Here is a 24,220-nt window from a genome sequence, read left to right as displayed (position 1 = left end):
AAGTAACAGATTTAAATATTTAATGGGATTGTTGTAGCTGCATTTTATGAACTCCTACCTTGAACTGGAGGGTAATGGTTTCTTCAGACCTTGTTCTTGGTATGAGCCTTCATAGATGTGGTTGATGACACTGTTTCCAAGCTCACACATCAACTACAAGGAAAGACAAGAGACATGACATTAATGGTGTCCACACTGAGGCTGACTTTTACTAAAAAGGCACAGTTAAAAGGACATTTTGGGGAACACAATGATTTCTATTTCTTGCGAAGAGTTTAATGAGAAGATCGATACCAGCCTCATATCTGCTCGCGGACTATGAGGCTGCAGCCAGGAGGTGGTTAGCTGAGCTTTGCAGAAAGACTGGAAACAGGAGGAAACAGCTAGTCTGGCTCCAGCACCTCTAAAGCTCACTAGTTGACATGTTTTATTTCGTTTGTTTAATCCATTCAAAAAAAGAAATTGAAAAAACAACAAGGTGATGCTTTCAGTCTTTATGCTAAGCTAAGCTAGTTGACTGCTGTCTGTAGCTTCATATTCAATGGACAGATGCAAGAGCGGTATCAATCTTCTCCACTTACTTGTGTCAAGAAAGCGAATAGTATCGTTTCTCAAAATGTCAAACTATTCCTTTAGTGCATTTACAACCGCTTAATGACTCAACAATAATAACTGCCTCATTCTCATTCTTCAGGACGCAGCTGAGACAAACTGTACCTTTAATAATTCTGGCTCCCACGAGTCCAGTGTGAGTGAGCGAACCTTCGAACAGTGAACCCCAAGACTCCTGCAACAAAAACATATTTCATGTTGAAAAAAAAAAAAAAAAATTGCTGTTTATGTTCTATGGTCAAACAATTTGAAGGCAAAGGTGGAAGAGTTTGACTTTGTTATGACTATAAAGCAGCGGATGGCAGCCAGCACAAGAAAACAAAAGTAGTTTATATTCTTCTAATAAGGAAAGAGGAAATTTTACAAATGAATCACAAACTGTGGCCATGGATGGATTACTAAACGGGCCTATCAGGCCCGATAGGTCAGGGGGTCCGTGGGCCAGAGCCTCAGTATGAGGTGTCTGTTAATATTTCTTGTTTGAAAGCCGCAGTCCTCAGTTAAAAAGACAATACAACCACAAAGAGATGTAAAGTGATCCCAAAAGAGAGACGAAATGACCACAAAGAGACACAAAACAACCACAGAGATGCAAAATGTCTACATAGCCACGCAAACCGGCCGCAAAGAAACACAAAATGACCACAAAGAGTCACAAAACAATCCCCAACGAGACGCAAAATGACCATAAAGGGACCCAAAATGACAGGAAAGCGACACAAAATGGCACGTCATTTGTCGTAGTTTTTCTGGCACCTTCAGTCTGGGTGTCCTGCCTCTGTATATGAGGGTAGGGGGGCCTTTTACTTGTCTGTGCCCAGGGGCCCATTTTCTCATATTCCGTCCATGACTTAGGGTTTTGTAACTGTATGGTGACCTTTTTTGAATAGCTGCAAGAAACTAAAATCACGAGAGCGTTATCCTGGTTGGAAATGAGAGAAGCCGCTCCTAAAGTCATGCAAATCACCACGTTCCACTGATGATGCTGTCTGGTATCCTGGCAACAATGGCCCAGTAGGGGAAGGAAAATAACAAAACAAAAAACTGATAGTGTTCCTCCCCTTCGTTTGCCCCGGATTGTAACAAGAGGCCACGTCTGCTCTCACTGTGAGAAGACGAGGCCAAAGAGGGAACATGAATATTCAACAGGTGGGAGCAAACACAGGAATGGGAGCCTGTGATTACATAAGCAGTGATAATCGCAATTCAAAAATAACACACAACTCCTGAGGGGGAAATTCTTCCCCTCAGGGAGCTTGACAACAAACCTCAGTGACGCAAGACTTGTGCGAACATAAACGCGGTACACTGATGAGAGAATGCGTTTATCTGCAGCAGGAATGACATTATATTCACCCGGATCTGACCCGCGAGCTGAACTATTCAAGAGCGTCTTTCGCTGTGTGTGTCTCAGCTCTGCAGCCGTCGTCCCCTTCTTACCTCCCACCCTCAATGAGAACCTCTCAATGAGACCCAGACTGATCCAACACGCAACACACCGCACTTTAGTCTCCTCAGCGGTGTGTGCCGGGAATGTGCTCGGTGCCTTCAGCAGCACGAGGTAAGGCACAGACAGGTGGCGCCACTTACCGTCGTCAGAGCCAGAAACCACAGAGCACATGGCGGTGGAGGAAGAAGTCCTGCATACGGAGTTAAAGAGTGCTCCACCGATTTAGCAGTGAAACTCATATGACACTGCCGGACTCACGATGAGTGAATTTAAGCAGAACCAGAGATTGATTTGTTTTTCTCGACGCATCCTTCTGGACTGTCAACTCCAGATGCCTTCATTACCCACAATGCGACGCAACAGCCGACGATTCAGTCAGACATTCGGGTGTGTTAAGCTGGTAGCGGCTGACGGAGCCTCGACCTGCTGGCCCCCAAGCAGAGATGAGGAGGCCTGGTAAACTCAATTCTTTCTAACGCCACACCACCAGATTTCTTTTCATTTTCAAACTTGGAGTCCAACTCCAGGTAAAAGTACAGATGCCTTATCGGCAGAATGTACTTAAAATATCAAAAAGCACTCATTATGCAGACTGACCCCTTTCAAAGTGCTTTAATATATAACATAATATTGGATTGTTATTGCCTAAGCATTAACATGTCAGCAGCATTTTAATGTTAGCTAGGTCAAGGTGGAGCTGATTTTTTTTTTTACGTTTTCTAAAAGAATCTAGTCAGATTATTTCAACCTGTTCCTGATAGAAATCAAATTGTTTCGAGGACATTTTAGACATGATGCTGAGAATCTTGAGAGAAGTTAAATTAAGAGATTATTCATGAAGCTAGCTGACTTCTAGGTTAAACAGGTTAAAATAATTTCACCCAAAGGCAGACTTTTTCACTTGTTTCAGTGTAAAATGACTTTAAGATTCAAAAAATGGACTAAAATTACTTGATAAGATGAAGATTTCTGCACAACGTGCAGCAAAATATTAATATACTATATACCACATAGATAATAATCTACAAACTAAGTCCAACAATCAGATAAATATGGTGGTGTAGAAGTATAAAGTAGGAGAAAATGTAAATAATCAATAAAAGTACAAGTGCCTCATAATTATACCTAAGAAGTGTACTTGAGTAAATGATTGAAGTGGTCCAGATTTCTTTTAGCAAACCTTAATCTGTAAAATGCAGATGTTTTTTTCGAGACCCTACCGGTGGATTCCGGAGCACTCGATACACAGCAGGATGCCCAGGTTGATGGAGGCCCAGCGAGGGTCGGCCTGGCCGCAGTCACAGCACTGCTCGTTCCCTGGCAAGCACTGGATTCGCTGCAGGATGGTCTCCCCCCGGGTGCTGCGATCGCGCGGCTCACTGGCTGAATCAATACTGCTGGTGGACGGGGAGGCGGTTCTGTCCAGATGCTAAATATAAACGGATTAGATTGTGAAATGCCGTACCGATGCGTTTTGCAAATGCACTCGCTACGTCCGCTTTGTTCTACCAGATTAGCTGGGGTTTATGATGTCAGAGTGTCCAAGAAAATACTATTTTGATAATCAATTCGTTTTAGTCATTTATAAAACAAGGAAAAAAAAAACAAATCTCTAGTTCCAATTTATAAAAATTGTGAGGATTTGCTGATTTCTTTGTCTCATACGATAATTAAATGAATATCTTTGGGCTGTGGACTGTTGGTCGAACCAAACAAGACACTTGAAGATGTCAGGTTGGGCTCTAGGAAAATAGAAATTGTGTTGTTTCAGTATTTTCCAGCATTTTTCAGACCAAGAATTTAAATTGATTAATCGAGAAAATAATCAGCAGACTAATCCATAATGACAATGTTTTTTGGTTGCAGCCCCTGCTCAATTATACGCGCAAGTGCTACAGAACGGTACAGTGGTGGAATAAGTGGTCAGATCATTTACTTAAGAAAAAGCAGCAAAACCACACTATAAAAATAATCTATTACAAATAAAAGTCCTACATTCAAAATTTGAGCAAAACTGAAGTGTAAAAAACGCCCGGCCAAGAAATAGTACAGCACTTAGCCACGTGTAAAACCACAAATTGTCAATTTTACGCTGCGGCTTTTGTACAGATTAAACAAAATGTTAATTAGTGAGTCTTGGAAGTGGTGGTAGGTGGATTTTGTTTTCTTTGGACAGAGCCAGACTAACCAGTTCCCCTTTTTCCAGTCCTTATGTTAAACTAAGATAACTGACTGCATTGATCTTCTTATCTAACTCTCAGAAAATGATTTAAAAAAGCACACAACTGCCCAAAATGTCAAACTATTCTTTTAATTTTGCAGTTGGTAAAACTGGAGCTAATTTTAACTGCTTTCATATCCTTAAATCCATAACAATGCAGCATATTTTACAACCTGATCATATGTTTTTGGAGTAAATTGGTAATCTGCACAGTAACAAGTGAATATATTTCAAGTAAATGTAGTAAAAGGTACAACACTTCCCTCTGAAATGTAGTGAAGTATTAGTATAAAGTAGCACAGAATGGAAAAAAACCTCAAGTAAAGTAAAACTGTACTTATACAGTACTTGAGTAAATGTACTTAGTTACTTTTCACCACCCCAAGAATACAATAAAATATCTTAAACAAGCTATAAAACTTATTTGTAAGCGGTTTATGACCAAGAACTGTGACCTACCTCTATATAGTAGGTACCCGGGCTCTCTCTGTAGGCTGAGGCAATGCTAGCTTGAACTGCCTGAATCCACGCTTGTCTCAGCTTCTCAGATTCAGCCTGAAGCATGCAGCTCCTGTAAGACAAACAATCACAGTATCACCGGATCATAATGCACCCCCCGACTGATCGACACGCGGTTAAATGGTGCAGCATGCTGAACAGGCATCACAGGTTTCAGGTGTTAGCATCAGATCCTCCTTCATATCGCTAATTTTCTAAGAGCAAAAATTGAAACGGCCGCAACTAAATGGCAGCAGAAATTACCCAGAAATCATGTTTGTGTATCTCAACTCAAATAACTAATTTTGAAATAACTCTATTTGGCAGTTGGTGTGATCAGAAAACTTACGGGGATTTGTGCTGAAATTAGATCTGTGAGGTGCAGGAGATTTATGCTTGTAACATGACAACATTGTAATATACAGTCAGTTTTGTTTTGTTTTTTTTTAGTTTTTAAAATCTTACACGGATCCATGTTATCATGCTAAAATGCGCTACTTAGCACTAAAACACAAAGAGCAGCTGAGGCAGATGGGAATGTCATAAGTTTTGCAGGGATTTGGGAATAAGAAAAAATTAAAATTTCGACCTGACGATGTTAGTTAGATGAAAATTTAATGAATCGCCAAAGTTATACAAATTAATTCTGAGTGGGGGACGTGAAAATGTGCACCAAATTTATTGGCAATCCATCCAATGTTTAAGTCGAGGTATTTCGCTTAAAACAATGAAGTTTTGTCCACCTGGTGGACGTTGAGATATTTCACTGGATAAGTGACACCACTGACATGCTGGTGGAGCTAGATGAAAAGTCAGGGAATCACCAAAGTCATTAGGATATACCCTCTGGGGAACATGAATGTCTGCAATGACTTTTGTGACAATCCATCCAATAGTTGTGATGCTTCAGCTTGTACCGAAGCGGTGGACCCACCTTCCCAGCGACATTGCACACAAATGATGCCATTACGGCAGTGAGAGCGCGCCTTACTTGGAGGGGGAGACGACCTCAAAGCAGAACCTCCTCTCGATGTCCTCACATGGTTTAACAGAGCACAGCCGCAGGTCTTCCACCACCACTGTCAGGGAGTCCTGCAAGCACATATTCAACTTATCATTTCTCCGCTTATTGACAGCCCAATTCACAACACAAATATAAAACGGCTGTCGCTCCCTGATAAGACGCCGTCCCTGGCAGCTGGAAGCCCCGGAGTACCTGACCACCAGACGTTTACGCACACTGATGTCAGGCGGAGAATTGGAAATGACTCGAAAAACCACACAGGCCTCTGCTCGCTGTCGAGCGTCACACTGAGGACTTCAGATATCAGCAGAGATGTCTTGACTCTCGGAGTCGGCGAGCAAGGGAGTGATGATGGATTTCGGTGAAGATCACAATAACGTTGAAAACATTCAACCGCCCCCCCCCCATTAGCGTTGCACTTAACCTCTTAGAGCCCGCTTTATCTGGGGGAAACCGATAGCTGGAAGATATATGGACTTGCCTTGAGCTTCTTCTGATAGACCAGCTGGCTGTTCTGTATGGAGAACCACCGTCTAGAGAGAGAGGGGGATAAATAAAACATATTTTAGATGGCTATCCTTCCGATGCTTAAGGGTCAGCGTGCTAAAAGTGAACCACTGTGGACACCGGTGATCAAGTACAGCTAAAAGCATCACTGAGCGAAATGGGTTTTGCACCTGGCGGCGTAAGATCCTGAAGATGAGAAAGGAACAGGCTGACAAAGCTGCCAGCTAATAAGGAAATAGCATTCACAGTAATCATCTGGTAACAGTATACTATGCATTTTTATACATATTATGTTATATTGCTTTATATTTCTTATAGTCATATATCTTATAAGATGTAAGATTTGTATTTTTATATCATTCTATTATATTCTAAATGATGGTATTCTCTTATATTTTTATTTTATATACACAATATTTCATAGAATTGTATTATTAATTAATAGAAACTATGGGCCCCCCCCAGACAAAAGCAAGACAACTATTGTGCTCGGTTTGGTTTGTTTTGATGCTGCCATAAAACAACCTGCAAATGACACACCTGTCAACATATTCAGCACACAAACAAACACACAGGCTCAATCCAACATAAAACACGGACATGCAGAAACACAAAAGAAACAATGAACTAAAACAATGAACATGGAGACAAGCAAAGTGTTACATATTATTCATACCTATACCTACCTACTTAAACTTACTGTATTTTATATTCACACATCATGGCTGCTGGAGTTACACTACTGGATTTCTTTTGCACAAATACTTGCACAGTTCCCTCAGATAGTTGAAGGCATTATAAAGTATATATCCCTAATTTCTTTAATATCTTTTTTTTTTAAATTTGTTTCATTAAGGTAGCTCTTTGTCTTTTTTTATAACCTTGACATCCATAAAGTCTTATCTTAGTTTATTTCCCTGGAGATCTATGAAGTCATATCTTTTTTTTTTCTGCATATAATTTCTAGGCATTGTGTGAAAATGAGTAAATTTTTTATTACAGTTGCTAATTTTATGTAACTTAATACAACTTCTATTGTGATGCTCACGCCACGTACTGTACACTGTTTTACCATCGATTTACTGTGTATACTAATGGGATATGTTACAGTATATAGAGATCTTTGCCATGTCAGTTACCTGTTCCAGGTTTTAAAGGCATTGCTGGCCCTCTTGAACAGGTATCCCTCCATCACCACACCATTAGGAGCATCCACGTTGAACTCCACCTTAGAGTCGTCATACGAAAAGTCCTGAAAGACAGGAGACAGAGAGACGCAGGACCCAGACGTTAACCCCGTCCGTCATGGAAAAGGTTAACAGACCAGCTGATCATAGGCGGGATGTTGCTCTAACCTCGTAATGGGAAAACAGGAAAACAAAACTCTTCTCCCTCTACCGTAGTGAAGAGGCTGCATGTGTGCAGTTCCTGGAATACCACTAGCATTCGATGTGCATTGTACTGTACATACAGTCCATAATCCAACCAAATCGTCGGAAATTGTGCGATCGTGTAGAAACGGTCACGTGTGAGTCAATGTATGAAAGGGCATGGAGTCGCATGCCATCTCCCTCCGTGGCACACTGGGGTATTTCATAACTCAACAGATGTGGGAGTGACGCAAATTATTACATAAACAGAGTGAGATCCATGTGAAATTAGCCTCTAACCTTTTCAGGACTCAAAGCATGACACCTAGCACTTTAATGCTAGCCAACGGAGCTTAGTGCACAGGTATTTAGGCCTTAGGGCAGAGTCGTTCCTGAATTAAAGGATTCAGGAAGCACGAAAATCATCATTTAAACAACAGTGTTTTGATGGTTCATGTGAAGGACGAGAAAAATGACACAGTATGTCCTAGGACTACAAATACATAAAATTGTAGAAGTAATGTAATAGGCAGTAGGGACAGAACATTAACTTATCCAAAATTGAATTTTCAACTTTGCATGCGGCCCTGAAAAATGACCAAACCCAGTCTTCCAACTGCAGTAAATTTAGGCTGCATAGTTAAACTGCAGAGATGCATCTGTCTTTTAAAAAAAAAAAAAAAAAAAAGTAGCTCCAGAATAAGTGAAAGTGTCTGAGGGAGCGACCCATATAAGAAACAACCTCAACTGACACTGTTGTTTTATAAGAGGCAGCAGCCCTGAGCACACCATTAACTACTCACTGCATGTCTGAATAATAGAACGACTTGCTGCTCTCCATATGTCACCATTTTAACTTGTATGCATATGAAATAAAATCTGAATTCCCGCACACAGACAGCACTGAGTTTATTAGAGACACAACACTTCTGTCATGCACCTTTGCCGGGACGAGAAACAGCACATCTTTGTACTAAAACCACAGGTCGTGACACCCACTCAAAAAGGAGAACCAAATCTGGATTACCAGCTTACAAACACCCTTAAAATGAGACAAACAACACATATCATAAAACTGTTGAACATAGATGAAAATAGTAAAAAAAGATATGCATTTTTTAAGATGGTCAGTGCAAAATAAGTGAGTTTCCTCAGCAACAAAGTGGCTCAGAAAGGAGGTAGGGGAGGCGATAACCAGCCCAAATATTCAACCAAATTGGGAATATCTTCATGACCTTGAAGAAAAACAAATTATGCATCTATTAATGAAGAAAAGGACAATTTAATCAATTACTATTAAGGAAATATGAAGTAGATAGTCTAACATGACGCAAAATATCAAGTATATTTTTATATGTGCAGGAAATTAGCTTTTTTCCCCCATATGACTGCATTTCACAAGGCAACTGTCAGCCAGTGTGCATTAGATAACACACAGTACATTGCACATACATCACTGAGCATTATGCCCGGGAAGATTTTTTTTAAATTTTTAATTCTGGTTTTAATGAGACTGCGCTGAGAAGAAGAAATGATAGGGATAAAGAGAGTAAGTGAGAGAACTGCTCTTGCTTTGCAAACCTAGACATCTCTAAAGTCGAGACAAAAACAATCACAAAATCTGAGATTATTTAATATTAAAATAGCTATAGGAGTAACTATACACCACGAGAGCAGCAACAAACAGCCAATGTAATACAAATCAACCCACCAAACTGTGGTCCCACCGGCAAAAGATCTTCATTTTCAGACGTTTGGTATTTTCCAACAACAAGCACAAAAAAAAGGCAGTAAATCGCAGTAAAAACCAGATCTCTCAGAGTAGAAACATGTCTGTCTCTGAGAGCTGCGGCTCCCACAGCGCATCGTGTCGCTGTAGCACGGTGCGTAATTCCGACACTGACGTGTGTGCCCTCCACTACAGCCACCTGCCTGCCGCCCTGCGAGCCTCGGGATTAGGACTAATTAACATACAGCTGCCATTGGATCCGTGGCAGGGTGCCGTGAGGAGAGAATAGTGGACTGTGCTACGCAGCACTGTAGTGCTGCTCTTGACCCAAAGGCAAGCAGACCGCTTTGACGCTTAGGAGACTGGGACCGCCTCAGTTTTGCAGCTCCCTAAACACACCTCCCTTGCTGGAGAAGGTGGGAGTTTCAGTCCCCTGTTGACCCAGAGGGAATCTATCTGGCGGGCAGCCAAGATCACCAAACAAATACTTCTGAAGGTCGGACTGACCACCTACACTCGCAACAGCTCCGCTCGCAACCAAAATCCCTGCGAGGCAACTTTCAAATCTGGAAGGAATCGAGTCGATGCAGCTTACCTTCAGCTGTCTAAAGCCTGTTTGCTTTTTGAATACAGCACATGACAAACAGAGGAGGCAACAGCGCGCAAGATGTGCACCGGGTGGTACTCTGCAATCTCTCAAGCCCACAACAAAGATCATCTATTTTTAATGACGCAACGTCACACAGTCAGAAACCGAACATCGGTGAATTATTGAACAAGCGGGGAAACAGAGACTTCCAAATGTTACAAGCAAATGAAGTAAATTATTGTGGAGCAGCAGGCAGTCGGGCAGAAAACAGACTGGAACGCCGGATGATGCAGACAACGTGTCCCGATGCTTCATCCACCTGCTGCTGCTGCTGTACGCAGGGCGGCCTGCGGGCAATGCTGCAGAGCCGTAACGCCAAATGGCGAGCCCAGTTGGTAGCGCTAATTACTCACTCTGGTGTGATGTGTTTGTTTATTGTCTCTAAGATCCTTCTGTGTCTCGTTATTACTACAGTCGGAAAGCTTCCATGTGTTACAGACTGGCTTTGTGCCGTCCGTACCTGCCTGACATCTGCCTAGCTATCTTCAACTAATCCTCAACACACCTGCTCGACTTTACCACAAAGTTACAGAATGCTACAACGTCTTTGAAGTGTTGTTTTTTTTGTTTTTGTTTTTAATAGTATCCCGCCAGGAAACATTCTCCCCAATCTGCTGTAACTGATTTATTGTGCCAATATGTAGGAAATTGCCACAACAACACAACAAGGAGCCCAAACTGTGGTGATCAGACAGGCTCAAGTTAATGATCGAATTAAAAATGAGATTTAACGAGAGTCCCTGGGAGCAAAAGTTAACACCGATTAGTGGCTAATCGAGTTCCTGACAGCACTAGTGTGAGAAAACTTCCCTCTGGACACAGTTCTCTCCATGTTCAGCTGAGGGGGGGAAAAAAAAAAAAAAAAAAAAAAACTTTCTCTGAATCCTTAGTAACTTCAGTGAGTCCTGTAATGAGCTCTAGTGGAATACAAAAGGGATGTCGAGGTTGAGAAAACTCAAAAAGCCAGCACTCGGGACAAGGGGGGAAAAAAACGAAAACATGTGACTTGACATTTCAGTCTCTGGCCTTCATGTGATGAACTCATCTAATGAAGGCCCTGGGCTGAAACGTCATGTGTTACAGAATAAACAGACCTATATTTGTCTACATAGCGAGTGTTTTCTGCAGGACCAGAATATTTAAACAGAGTGGACAAACGACTGCTGGGGGGAAATCTTTCAAAAATGAGAATTTTTGAACAAAGTGTCTGTAACTATAACAAGCAGAAGATTGATAATGAAAACAATCATTAGTTAAGGCCCTAAATTTTATTAAAAGTTTTTTTTTATATGCATTTACATTTAGAATTGCAACGATTAAGATATGGATTGAATCATAAATTAAACAAAATATTTTGATAATTGTCGTTTTTAGGCAAAAATGCTTTGATGAGTTTATCAAATTAGAATTAGCCGCTTGTCTTGGTCTTACATCATAGTAAGTTGAATATTTTGGGGTTTTGGGCTGTTAGTTGAACAAAAAAAAAAAAGAAATTTGAAGAGTCACATTGTGCTGTATGATGTTGTGATGGACATTTTTCACAGTTTTTAAATGTTTTATGGACTAAACAATTAATAGATTAATCGAGAAAATAATTGGCGACCTAATCAATAATGCAAATAATCATTGGTTGCAGCTCTGCTTACAGTATGACAATTCTTTGTGCATGCGTCTTCTATATCTCCTGGATATTTACATCTGTGTTGTTGTGATTTCGTGCTTTGCCGCCTGGTGCAGAGGGCTGTCGACTAACATAAAAAGCGACATTCGAACAAAAATATTTAATCATTATTTCATCACAACATCATTCCGGAGTCTCGGCTAGTAAAAATAAACCCGGCGATGCACAGGGGCGGCATGTAGCGCCGCACCGGCGATGACGACGTAGAACTATAGAGCAGCGGGCAGAGCCGACTGCCTTTGACAGGACTTCTCCATTAAATCCGTGGTTAAAAATGAATGGCTCTGGCATTTAGATGTTTTCCCTGCTCTGTGTGCCCAGCCAGCAATAGTTACAGTCCACAGGTGGAGCACTTTAACTCCCTCTCTGCTCCCCTGGTTTCGTTTTTTTTTTTTTTTTTTTCTTTTTGGCTTGTACCGAGTAAGGGCTGCCCCTTTGTCCTCTGGAAGTTTACACAAGGCTTATTGCACATGCTCGATGTGATGAGGAAGAAAAGGAAAAGGAAAAAAAAAAAATCTCTCCACAGGAAGGAGAAAAGAATAACACCATGTAGGCCATACCGTTCTAAAAGCAGCAGAGAATCAAAGAAGGGAAACGGAATACAAAATACATTGATATTCTACAGTTTTCCGCATGAATGCATCTAATATCTCATTTAACGTTACATCGCTTATGATGCACTCGGAGTAAAACAACATGAAAAAACAAAAAAACAGAAGCTGGCTGACCTATTTTTATGCAGGGATGGCATCTTCAGTGGTCAGCAATTACACTGTTAACTATTTTTTGGGACACTGCGATTATGTCTTTGCAATGGTTGGTGTAACAGACAGTTTCTGTACAGGCCGTGCTACCTAATTGTTCTGTATAAATGATTCAGGATGCACTTCAGCGTACCCTCAAGGCTTCTGGAGCCCGACTACGGCTGAAGAAAAACTTCAAAGGGGGTTTTGCTAATATTCTGCACTAAGACTGTGGGCTACGCTGCCCCTTCCCAATGAACTAAACCGAAGACGTGTTTCACGTTGAAATGAAAATTCAGATGGGAAAACAAACGGAGGAGCACTCACCTGCATGAGGGTCTGAGGGGAGGTGGCGGCATCGGGAACATGCAGACAGAGGACAAGAGAATACAGCATTAGAATCACCAAAAGAGGGCTGGTTTAAATGGGGATAAAGGAATAATCTTTTAGGGTGAATGCACCTCTGATTATCCTCTTTACCGGTCTTCCATTTATGAAGCTGCCCATCACACTTCACCACAATATTTTCTTGCACATTTCACTGTGGCTTCTTGAAACTCGTGACCTTGTTTATTTACTGCTTCATGTCCCCCGGCTGATGAATGGTGTATGAAGCTTCGCTCCTAACAGCTCTGGCAAAAACAGATCAATAACTGGCCCCACATGTGACCTAGCCCTTCCCCGTGGCTCTATCCACAGCACAGACCACAGCGCCTGCAGGAAGAACGCTGACTGGAGCTGTCTGACAGATGGTCGCTGATCCCGGGATACAGCGGAGCCAGACTGGCCCATTGAAAATAAAGGTTTTTGAATTACCAACGAAGGAGGTGCCAGACAGAGATTGCACCCCGCATTTACCGATGCGATTATTCGGGACATAAAGAGATAACACAAAGTATGATCGCAGAGCCTGTTTGAAAGGTTTATAGACAGGATCAAAATTCTAGTGAAATGTGGCGATGGATCGACAGAGCAGTCAGGGCATTATCACGACCGATGAAATTAAGTGAGAGTCTACAGCCGTGATAGCGAGACTGTTCTTAGGCACAGCAACGGTTTGAGCCATAAGCTAACATCGGTCTGCTGGCATGTTAACAACGACAATGTTGACATGCTGATTTTTAGCCGGCACTACCGCTAGCGAGGTAATCCCACTGCAGTCGGACCGCTACTGACAAAAATGTCTCCGCAACTATTAAATGGATTGCGGTGAAAATTTGTACGGACATTCATGGTCCCCACAGGATGAACAGTACTGACCTTGGTGACCCCTGACTTTTACTCTAGCGCCACCGAGAGGTTCACATTTGTGGTTCAGAGTGAAATATCTCGACAACTATTCATTGGATTTCCACGAAATTTACAACAGCTATCAAAGGTCCCTTGAATTCTAACGACTTTGATAATCCTTTGATTTTTCATCTAGCGCAAACATCGGGTCAAAATTTTATTTGTTTTGTTCATCACCAAATAACTGCAAGGCTAAAGCCATTCCCATCAGCCTCAGCAATGGCATTGAGGTGTGTCTTCGTCACTATCTGATGTTTCTCAGAGCCAAGAATTTGAGGGAAAAAGTCTGTCATAATAGAACGATGAGACATTGAAAAACCATATTTAAGGATCCTTAAACATGGCTTTCAAAATCTGATTAACTAGAAGTTATCTTTGCATGTTTTATTGTGAGAGATATAATGTCACATTTTCATGGGTGGCTAGCTCTACGAAAAGTCAGGGGATCAGCAAAGTCCGTAGGATTCCTCCTCCAGGGAACACAACTGTCTGTACAAAATTCTCACATTATTCCATCCAATAGTTGCTGAGAATTTTCAGTCTGGACCAAAGTGGTGGAGACACGAAACTAGCGTGATTACAAATCCTCAAAAAACCATAAGATCAGCACTCTAATGGACTAAGAGCACAGTGAGCTTCTGCTTATACATCAGGCAAATACAGTAGTCGCACACTACAGCAGACAACAGTGGGATTAATATCTCCTAACAAACACTTAATTCCACCTGATTTAATGCTTAAATCAATGCCTGGACTTTGTTAGGCAGATTAATCAAACACTTCCCAGCTGCCCAGGTCTAATCCCTCCCCAGTCACAACAGACGCACTGGGCCAAGTGGCAGACTGGATCTTGGAGGTGCGATGTGAGCATATTCACACCCTGTTAGCTTCTCAGTACAGCTCAGTGTCAACCTGCCAACCCTACAGACAAAAGAAAGATTCTTCAGGGTCAAAAACGCGTGTGTAAACTTTCAGCCCGTCCCAACCGCCTGAATCCGTTCTTGCAAGGAAATACCAAAGACAAGCGAGCGCGAAAGGGTTTGGTTCTTGAATCCAGGCTTTTCAAGTTGTGTCAAGTGCATACAGCCAAGATAAACAGTCCCATCTCACGAGAAAAAAAAAAGCCTGCACACTGATTAAAAAAGGGGAGGAGGCTCGTCACATGTTTAAGCCGTGGTTCAGCCCAAGGTCCTACGAACGAAACATCCGCTTCTTTGTAGCTTTTTGCACATGTACTAAATTCTTTTTGCATCTCAAGAGCCTCTTGTACTTTTTTTCTTGGTCAGTGTGTGGCTGTTTTTTGTATGAGAAAGAAAATACCGAAGCCACGTCAGGGTTTCTGCAGGGTCGTCCAATTAAATTTCAGACTTTTTAAGACCTTTTAAATAACACACAGAACGTCATGTAATACCTGTTTCATGATCATCCCGGCCACAGTATTAAAGTGTGATGGAAAACCAGCAGACTTATTATTATATCACACTTTTTCAGTACTTCCCAGCAGTATATAACAATAATACCTAAACATTTAATGAATTAAACTAACGTGACCCGGAACTGTACAAGCAGCAGAAAATGGATAGATGGATTAACTAATTAAAAATTATTGATTCAATAAATTTAAGATATATTAATACCTTCTAAGGCATTTCTTGAGGAAACCAAATGAAATGTTTTGGGACTTCTCATGACCTGTAGATGCCCTGCATACTTTTGGTACGATTGTTTACAATTTTTATTTGGTCATTATAGAAAAAAAACAAACAAAAAAAACAAAATAGGAACTCACCCTCTGCTGAATGGTGGCATGTTTATGCTCCATTTCCCTCTTCTCCATGGCTGAATCTATCACCAGTTGATCCAGCTGAAAGTCAGTTCACACACAGAGAAAAAACAAAACAAAAAAAAAAAAGGTTCAGTCTCACTTCGGGGACATTCAGCGAACGGTACATCTCGTGAAACTCTTCATTTAGCAGTGAAATAATTCTAATACATACAGCATGACAGTAGTACGGGCAACGTCAGAGCTACAGTGACACAGAGTACACTTTCCACTAGCAAACACAGGCTATGCCTCCAATGACATGTTAGGTCAGTGTTTGTGGATGGACGCAGTAATGAAGCATTGATTCAGTTCTCCTGCAGCAGTCAACCTGCTTTGACCAACAAGCTGGCCCACAATAAGATGTGCGCCGAACAGCTGTAATGGAGCCTTTTTTTAAATGAGTCAGGGCAGAGAGGAAGCTTGTTATAGTTACTTAACTAAGCAGATCCAAAATCCAACGTATCGCAACGCCTCAATCATCAAGTGGAAATTTAATTGACAGATTATGCAACCGGCCCCGGTCGATTGTCTCAACTTGAATAGGCTTGATCCTCATTTGAACTATGTGCCTGGGGATATAACACAGCCCAGATGGTGGAGCACAAGCTGTGTGGAGACAACGATGCTCTGCTCACCTCAGCAGCCAGTTTCTTCATGTACGGGTCGATCTCATCCAGCAGGTTGTAGCCCTGCTGGAACAGCGAGTACTGGGCGTGCATGAAAGACAGCATCTGGTTGGGACAGAAGCAGCGGTTTTCCAACATTATAAAGCTTTGTGACCACTCAGATGACTCTCTGTGTTCGTGGAACATATGATAAAGATGCAAGTTTTGCTGGCGGGGAGCAATACATGTGTTTGATCCGTCTGCATGGACTTACAGCGTCTAGGATCTCAAATTTCTTCTTCGCCTGGAGAACATTGATCTGCAGGAAAAAAAAGACGTGTTTCTTTTGAACATCAGACAGTCTGGACTACTGATTATCTTGCTGATGATATACTCAACAATACACTGTACTTGACGCCTACTGGCTACTAAGATAACTCCCTCTGGTGGACAACATCTTTCTTTGTGACACCATGAACCCTGATCTGACTGTGCGGGGAAGAAGTGGAATAAAAACTGAACACACTGCCTGACGGGTGACCTTTCTCTAAAAATATGTGAATGCAACATTAAATAAAACTTGTTTCCTTATGTTCCCTGCAAAGACATTTCTTAAATCAAAGCCTTTTGCATTGTATATCCTAACTGATGCGAACTTAAATGGCATTTTGTGCAACATTTAAGAGGTCACCAGCACATAGGGCGCATCTCCCCACAGCTTTCCCGCCTTGAGACACTTTCAATGAAGCCTCAAAGGGTCAGATGCCTGAGAGCAGTGAGAGATGGCTGCCAGCAGACAAAAATCAAGAATGGAAAGAGGGCACGGCCATCACAGCGATCAGACTGAATCAGTCTCTTTGTTCCCGCGGGGAGTCTACAACTAGGTGGGAGGTTACAACTTGTGGGCAAAATAAACCCCTTGCTGCATGTGAACAGGGCAGAGAATGTGTCATACAGGCAGAAAGACGGACGCAGGCGTTGCTGCAGGCTAAAGGGCTATGTCGTGGTGATTCCTCGATTGTGCGGGTGAGATTAGTCTGTCTGTTAGAAATGTAAACAACTACAAATACATTATACATTATCAGATTTTCCCCTGTCCCTCAATTGAAACTATTTGCCACACAAAACGTCACACCACTTCTTCTCAGAGTCATAACTCGGACAAATTGAAACACACAGACGTCGCAAACACTCTTGATGCCTTAGATTTTTTTTTAAATTGTGAACAAGGTTAATTCAGGGCGGGACATACGATGCCAAACAATGTAATGGAGATAGTGTTTCTAAATGATGGATAAAATATGTATAACCCTATACATGTGCTGTATGTATGAAGATTGGGGCAATTAAAAAAATGTTAACACAGAAAATAGAGCCAATCCGACAATTATTAATAACCGGTGCGAACTAAACAGCTACAGCAAGAAGAGAGAAACATTGGCTCATGGATTTGAGTTATTTTTATGACCTGTAGTACGTAGTCCAGAGCGAGGTGTCGGAAGCACTTGCGGGTGATGCTGAGTGTGCTGGTGGCTTCTTCGACCTCGTGAGGCTTGTTCCTCGGCGCCTGGGCGTTCTTCACCTGCGCTATTTCCATATCTTCACGCACCCTATCAAAGTGCTTCTTGGTCTCCTTGAACCTGCGGACATCCCTGACGGACCCAAACGAGCAAACTTTATGTGCAGCCACCAAATCAAAAGGTCAGTTCGGGAGCTGGGGTAATTACAGGGGAGTCTGAGTCATCACAAAGTCAGCGTGAGGTGAGAAGTAACCTACTTTAGCTAGATTGTTCATGATATGTCTGGGACAAAATATCTGGGCTGCAAAAGGCTGCACTCTGTTTAATATTTAAAAACACCAAAAAGGTTTTCAGGGGTAGAAAAAGGGGCACGTCTGCTCTTTAAAGGTTGTGAACTTTGCCTTTTTCTGACTGTGCTAAATTTTTCATGCACGTAAATTTCTGCAGGGACAACGAACTGAAGCATCATGAACCGTAGGTTTACTCACTCTTTCACAAAATTGTTCAACTGCTGCTTTACAGACCTCTGGGCTTGATCAAACAGTATCTGAAACAGATGGAAAGAAGAAGTTAGAATTTCAAGATCGTGGTTTGAAACACATTAAGACTTTGTACACCTGGAGTTGAAAGCCATGGGCCAAGCTTTTATATGTTGCTAGTGCAGAATTGCACAGAGTTGTGGTTGTAAAACTATTACAATCACTAACTAGACACCAATTTGTGGCAATATAGCATCAGCACAACACTGGATTAACTTTACCCAGCTTCCATGGGTAGAAAACCACTGGGTCACCAATCAAACCCAAGACAATGGTGTTATTTTGTTTTATATATTACCGTTGGGTTATTAACACAGACTAAAAATGGTATGGTCACGTACTGTTATAATCCACTCTAACTGTTACCAATTGTTAATATTACTTGTATTCTTTGTTGTCTCAAATATCATTTTGTACAACTAACAATAAATTTGTGACAGTTTACAGGTAAAACTTGAGCTTGTTGTGTTTAACAATGGCTCAGAATAGCCATACTTTAGTTTGACCAAATTACCCAACAGTTAATATATAAAACTAAAACCGATTGGTACTGGGTTAAGTTAACCCAGTTGTCGAAAGTTGTCAAATAAATTTAGAAGAGCGTGAGAAGAGTTCAGTATGAGTTGTAGTGGTGTAGAAGTATAAAGTAGCAGAAAATGGAAATACTCATTAAAGTCTTAAGTACTTCAGTAAATGTACTCTTCATCACTGCAAAAAACTGAGATTAAATGTATGCAGACAACCTCAGAGCCATTCTTGGAAACTATTGGAAGGAAAACCTACACGTACTTTTAGCCAAGAGAGGGCGACAAAACACAACTTTTTTTTTTTTTTTTTCCACGACATGCATTCAAATGATGCAAATCAGGCCTTAATGCCCTGTGGAATGAATGTAAGAAGACGACTCGGAACACACCCGCTCTGACACAATAACACACGGCCTTCAGTTAGGTGTTACACATTCAAGATCCCTCATCCTCCCTTTCACCCTCTGAGCATCTTGTCTGTGATTGCGCCTGCCATCCCGCTCCTGCTGCTGCTGCTGCTGCTGCTGCTGCTGCTAAATAGGTCACTCGGGCAGTGAAGGAGAGAGGAAGCGAATGAGAGGGAGGTGTTTTTGGTTCAATGTGACACTGCAGAGTGCATCCAATGCAGGGCGCAAACCCTCTCTGACAAATTGTCGTAGCCCGTGTCCTGCCACCACTACGGAGCAGCTAGATTGGTTGGAGGGGTGGCGTCCACATCCTGCCCGAATAATTGGATGTACAACTGTGTGTGTGGATTAGAAGATTTGAGTTTGCAAGGCCCATATAAAACTAGGCTTATGGGTGTTTTAACTCAGGGATTACAGGGGCTGATAATGAGTAAGATACTTCTTTGTTGTTGCCACTTTAGGTGGTGTACAGAGGCAGTCACTAACCAGCATTAAAAAAAAAAATACAGACGACTTTAATTAGGTCAGACTTGAAAATAAAAATGTGGCGCAGATGGAAGTGGTCATTTTTTACTGTATTCCTGCCACCACATCTAAGAGAGAAGTGTTTGTTTTTAACGTGGGTTAAGGCCTCATTTCACTGCTCTATAAACTCACTGGGTCTGAATATGTGTGAAAGCGGAACAACAAAGAAGCTCTCCCATCCGGTTTGTTGCATTGTGGTTCTGTCATCTCATCAGAAACCATCTACTTTACTGTATGTGGTTACTAAACATCAAACGAAGGAATTCCTCCGACACTGCACCAGACCAGACTTTTCCAGCTCGCCAACAGGTGAGCCAACGTTTCTAGTCAAGTAAATAAACTGGCTTTTTAATGGCCTCTTGAAAAGTGTCACGTTCAACGGCCACAATGTTTGACTTTAAATCACCAGTGTCTGATCCTGTGGTCAGTGTGTTTCCCTGCGTGCAGCTTAACAAACTCTCAGAAAAGTGCAAGTCAGAACTGGAAGTTTTTGCCATCGAGGGTTCCCACAAACACGCAGTGACTCAAAACAAGATCAGCAGGGCAGCGGTGGGCAGGGGTCATAAATAGTTGAGGGTAATATTAGGCTGGGCGCTGTGCAGAAAGGACTGAGGTGGATGATGGCTCAGTGCAAACCGCAGTCTTTGAATGCTGTCAAGTCAACAAGTACAGGTTGTCTGAAAGAGAGGAAGGCGGGATTAACAATGCGCTGCCTAAAGATGTACAATGTGCCTAAAGGGATATTGTATTTTAATTAGCCACTCTAATAATGCAGCATTCTGGGGATGGTGACGTTGTAGTTTGGTCTGCCAGTCTGACAGCCCTAAATATCCAAATATTTATGGCAGTCCATCCAAATATTGGATGGACTTTCTTTTCATGATCCCCAGAGGTTGATTCCTAACACTACTACAAATTATGAATGACATATTTTACATTTAATGTGTTTATATCACCGATGTCATTGTCAAATACAAATCTAAGCACGCTACGTATATTCTATGTATATATATACATGCATATACTGCACATGACCACCTATTTCATGTAGAGTAACATACAGCATTACTCATCCAGTGTCCCTTGCACTTTTGTTTTGTGTGTGTGTATACACACACACACACACAAAAACACACACACACACACACACACACACGCACACACGCACACACACACACACCTCCTTGTATGTACATAATAGTCAAGTGGTCACTGATCTTAGTTCAGCTTTGTTGTCCCTCTTTCTTTTTTTTTTAGCCGTATGTCTATTTTTACCTAACGTCTGACAATTGTTTTTGGAACTGTGTACGCTTAAAGCAACAAAAGACCAAATTCTTTGTATGTGTACACATATTTGGCCATAAAAATCTGATTAGGATTCTGGTGTGCACAAACTAGGGCCGACAGAGTCCCCAACAAAGATAAGCACATTTACGGAGACTGTAAAAGCAGCTGCGTTCCTCTACAACGACAACAAATCTGAGGACTCATCTGCCGCTGCTGTAACCCAAACGGCAGCAGAGACACCAGAAATGAGTGGAGCAACGTCAAGTGTACAGCCTCGTATGACTGCCTACTTTTGTCACGGTCATCCTCACCAGAAGCTTGTAAAAAGGCCACTGACAATAAGACAGAAGGATTTATATGCAAGGTTACACGGCCCACTGGCATGTGTTGATGTGAAGGTTTTCAGGATAATGACAGAACTGGAGCCACAATGCAAAAGTCCAAGTCGCACCGCAAGCCCAAGACACGTGGCACGGGCTGTAGTGAAAGGAAATGTACTGAACAGAGAAATGCACCGGCGGAGGCAATGTAAGAACTGATGGAAACCATGTAGGTTTCCAAATATATGAAAACTTTCCAAACCTTTTATGAGAAAGTCGAAGCCTTTAACACATTTATTGGGAATCAGTGATACGCACAGCGTGTTTCGGAGAGAAACGCAACTTTGTTCACAAGAAATCTCCTCGGAGCGCCTTTAATGCTGACACAGAACAGCATGCTAACGTGAAAAACAGGAAAATGGAAGTTGGACCTCAATCACGCTCTTTTGGGAAAAAATACCAACACAACACAAACACAACCCTCCTATTTCTCTGATAGCTAGTATGACCCACTAGCTAACTGTCAAACGCAGTTTTATATGATGGACGGGGTTAGCTAGTCACCCTAAATTACATATGATTCAATAAATACTACGAGAAGAGAAGTTATATTTTACAAGAAGAGGAAAGGGAAGGATTTTGTATTTTATTAAAATACCGTCTTTAATAATGGCATACTTAGACACTCAATATTAGCATACTAGATGCTCAGAATATTGGCTTTCAAACACCGGTATGCTACATGTTAGCATGTAAACATGCTAACTCTAAGTATGTTATCAGCAAGCTCAAAGCTGTGCTCATCACAGACTCATGGGGCGTTCAGCTGTGTTAAGGTACGAATAAAACCACTCTCTGTTTGGACTTGAAATCTTCTCATGAAATTACCGACGATCATAACATTTACTCTCCTCCCTGACAGACAGATCAACGTACACCACGGGCTGGGACGTGCTCAAACAAAGAAAACCCTGTCACACATGTTGAAAGTAAGGAAGTAATATCTGGCGCATCTTCACCGACCTGATCTCAGAGCCAAAGAATGAGATGGCTATAAACACCGTCACAATGGACTACTGTCGTGACTATCAGTTTCCTATATCCCTCTCATTCCACTGGCGTGTTGGGACACAGACTGATCTAATGACATCAACTACCTTCAGCCCAATGGGCGCACGAGAGTAAGCACACAACTAACTTTAGGCACCTCTGTTACATTGGAGAGAAAATGTCGTAGCTCCGCAAGAAAAAACTGTCGTTTTTAGACTTGGACGATGAGGACTTCACAGGCGGTCTGTGCAGCCAGTCTTCTGCCGGGGCTCAAGCACTTCAGAGAATGGTTGTTGCGTCAGCGATTTCAATTTGTGACAGTCACAAACAGTGTGACTGGAGGATCGCGGCCTAATCCAGCCCTCAAACAAAAATGTTCGGTCCCCCTGACAGAAGCCGAAGCCTTCCCTTTAGTTTACACCGAACATTTTACCTGGTTTTACACAAATCTACTGTAGATAACATTATAAATTGAATTCTCATTTACATCCCCAAAAGTATGACCTTGGAACATCTAATACTGCCTCAACATGACACAGTTCATGGTGCTGAAATGAAGTCTAATAAACTTATGAGATGAATAACACAAGTAGTTAATATAATTTGACCTGTTTGACAAGAACAAATTTGTGTCGACATCAGTATTTTCACAGTTTTTCAACCAACTACCAATGAGGCCGGCCGCTGTCTGCGTGACGACCAATCAATAACATCTCCAGTCTCGTAGTGAAACACACGAGTCGTTTTATTGCCAAATGAGAGTTAACATAGACTGCTGCCGAAACTCAGTTGGTACAAACTTACCAATGGAAATGATGACATCTGCCCTCACAGATACAAGCCTAAAACAGTTTAATAGTCAATAAACAAACAATACTGAAAAACTGGCCCAGTGGCTGAAACTAATTGCTGACCTCTGCTCCAGGGTTAACTATTCTGCTTATTTTACGTCTAAATATAGACTAAGCTGCAGTATATGTAAGGGAAAAAAGGTCCATGTAACATTAAAATAACTTACTACATCACATATAAAGCCTTTATTATTTATCAGTCTATTGTGTGATTAATGTGTCCTTCAGTAAATGGACGACCAAGCAATGGTGATCAGAATTGCTATTCATATCCCTAATTGTTAAAGGGCTTCAAGGCTCATCTTACCATCAAACAAAGGCTGGTGCTGCATAGCACAACTAATGAATGACCAGCTGTCAATGAGGAGTATATTAAGGAACACAATAACAACCAAGTGTTTGGTTACATATGGGAGTGTTTAGTTAAGTGTCGGTTCCTCTGTCAGGCCACTGTGTCCCCACACATTTTCATAAATTTTTACTCCCTAAACAAAGGATGCTGGTGCAATCTGTAAGGAGTGATAAGGAATTGCAGTTGCAGACAACAAATGCCTTCCTATTGTGTCTCTCCTTTGTTTTCCAGTTTCCAAATATAACTGAGAGACACTGGCGTTGGCATCCCACAGAGGAATTCATTTACTCATTTAGTATGTACAGCCTGCTGCATGAGGACAATTCCTCTATTCAGAGGCATTAAAATCCAGAGAATAATACCATATGTTACTGTAAATGTATATGAAAATCATATCTAACTAGACTGGCACTCAGTGGAGCGTCTACCTCTGCCAAGGTGAAAAATGCCCAATATCGCGATGTTATGGAATGTGATAAAAAATTTGTGGCCCGTGCCCCATCCCTACACGAAATCAGGTGCAAATCAGTTCAGTGCTTTTCGCAAAAAAATAAACAAAAACAAACATAACCTCCTTTGTAGAGGCAATTATAACCTAAATTCTTGCGCTCATGCATGTATTACGTATAATCCTTTAC

At 41.6% G+C, this 24,220-nt stretch overlaps 1 protein-coding gene across 3 annotated transcripts in view; it reads right to left on the bottom strand.

Moving 5' to 3' along the window:
- acap3a (ArfGAP with coiled-coil, ankyrin repeat and PH domains 3a) overlaps positions 1-24,220 on the bottom strand; it is an 86,328-nt gene that overhangs the window by 14,342 nt on the left and 47,766 nt on the right. For all 3 annotated transcript variants that reach the window (XM_040152803.1, XM_040152805.1, XM_040152806.1), the window contains exons 5-17: positions 18,213-18,271; positions 17,673-17,856; positions 16,479-16,523; positions 16,235-16,330; positions 15,564-15,638; positions 12,812-12,823; positions 7,452-7,564; positions 6,287-6,338; positions 5,773-5,873; positions 4,743-4,854; positions 3,283-3,491; positions 718-787; positions 59-153 (exon numbers count right to left, since the gene is read on the bottom strand). In XM_040152803.1, the coding sequence (XP_040008737.1) occupies positions 59-153; positions 718-787; positions 3,283-3,491; positions 4,743-4,854; positions 5,773-5,873; positions 6,287-6,338; positions 7,452-7,564; positions 12,812-12,823; positions 15,564-15,638; positions 16,235-16,330; positions 16,479-16,523; positions 17,673-17,856; positions 18,213-18,271 (1,223 nt within the window). The remainder of the gene's footprint in view (positions 1-58; positions 154-717; positions 788-3,282; positions 3,492-4,742; positions 4,855-5,772; positions 5,874-6,286; positions 6,339-7,451; positions 7,565-12,811; positions 12,824-15,563; positions 15,639-16,234; positions 16,331-16,478; positions 16,524-17,672; positions 17,857-18,212; positions 18,272-24,220) is intronic.

The sequence above is a fragment of the Xiphias gladius genome, chromosome 18 (assembly GCF_016859285.1).
Source record: "Xiphias gladius isolate SHS-SW01 ecotype Sanya breed wild chromosome 18, ASM1685928v1, whole genome shotgun sequence".
In the NCBI taxonomy this organism is placed as follows: domain Eukaryota; kingdom Metazoa; phylum Chordata; class Actinopteri; order Istiophoriformes; family Xiphiidae; genus Xiphias; species Xiphias gladius.
The sequence above is the reverse complement of the archived record's forward strand: the minus strand, read 5'-3'. Positions and strand labels throughout refer to the sequence as shown.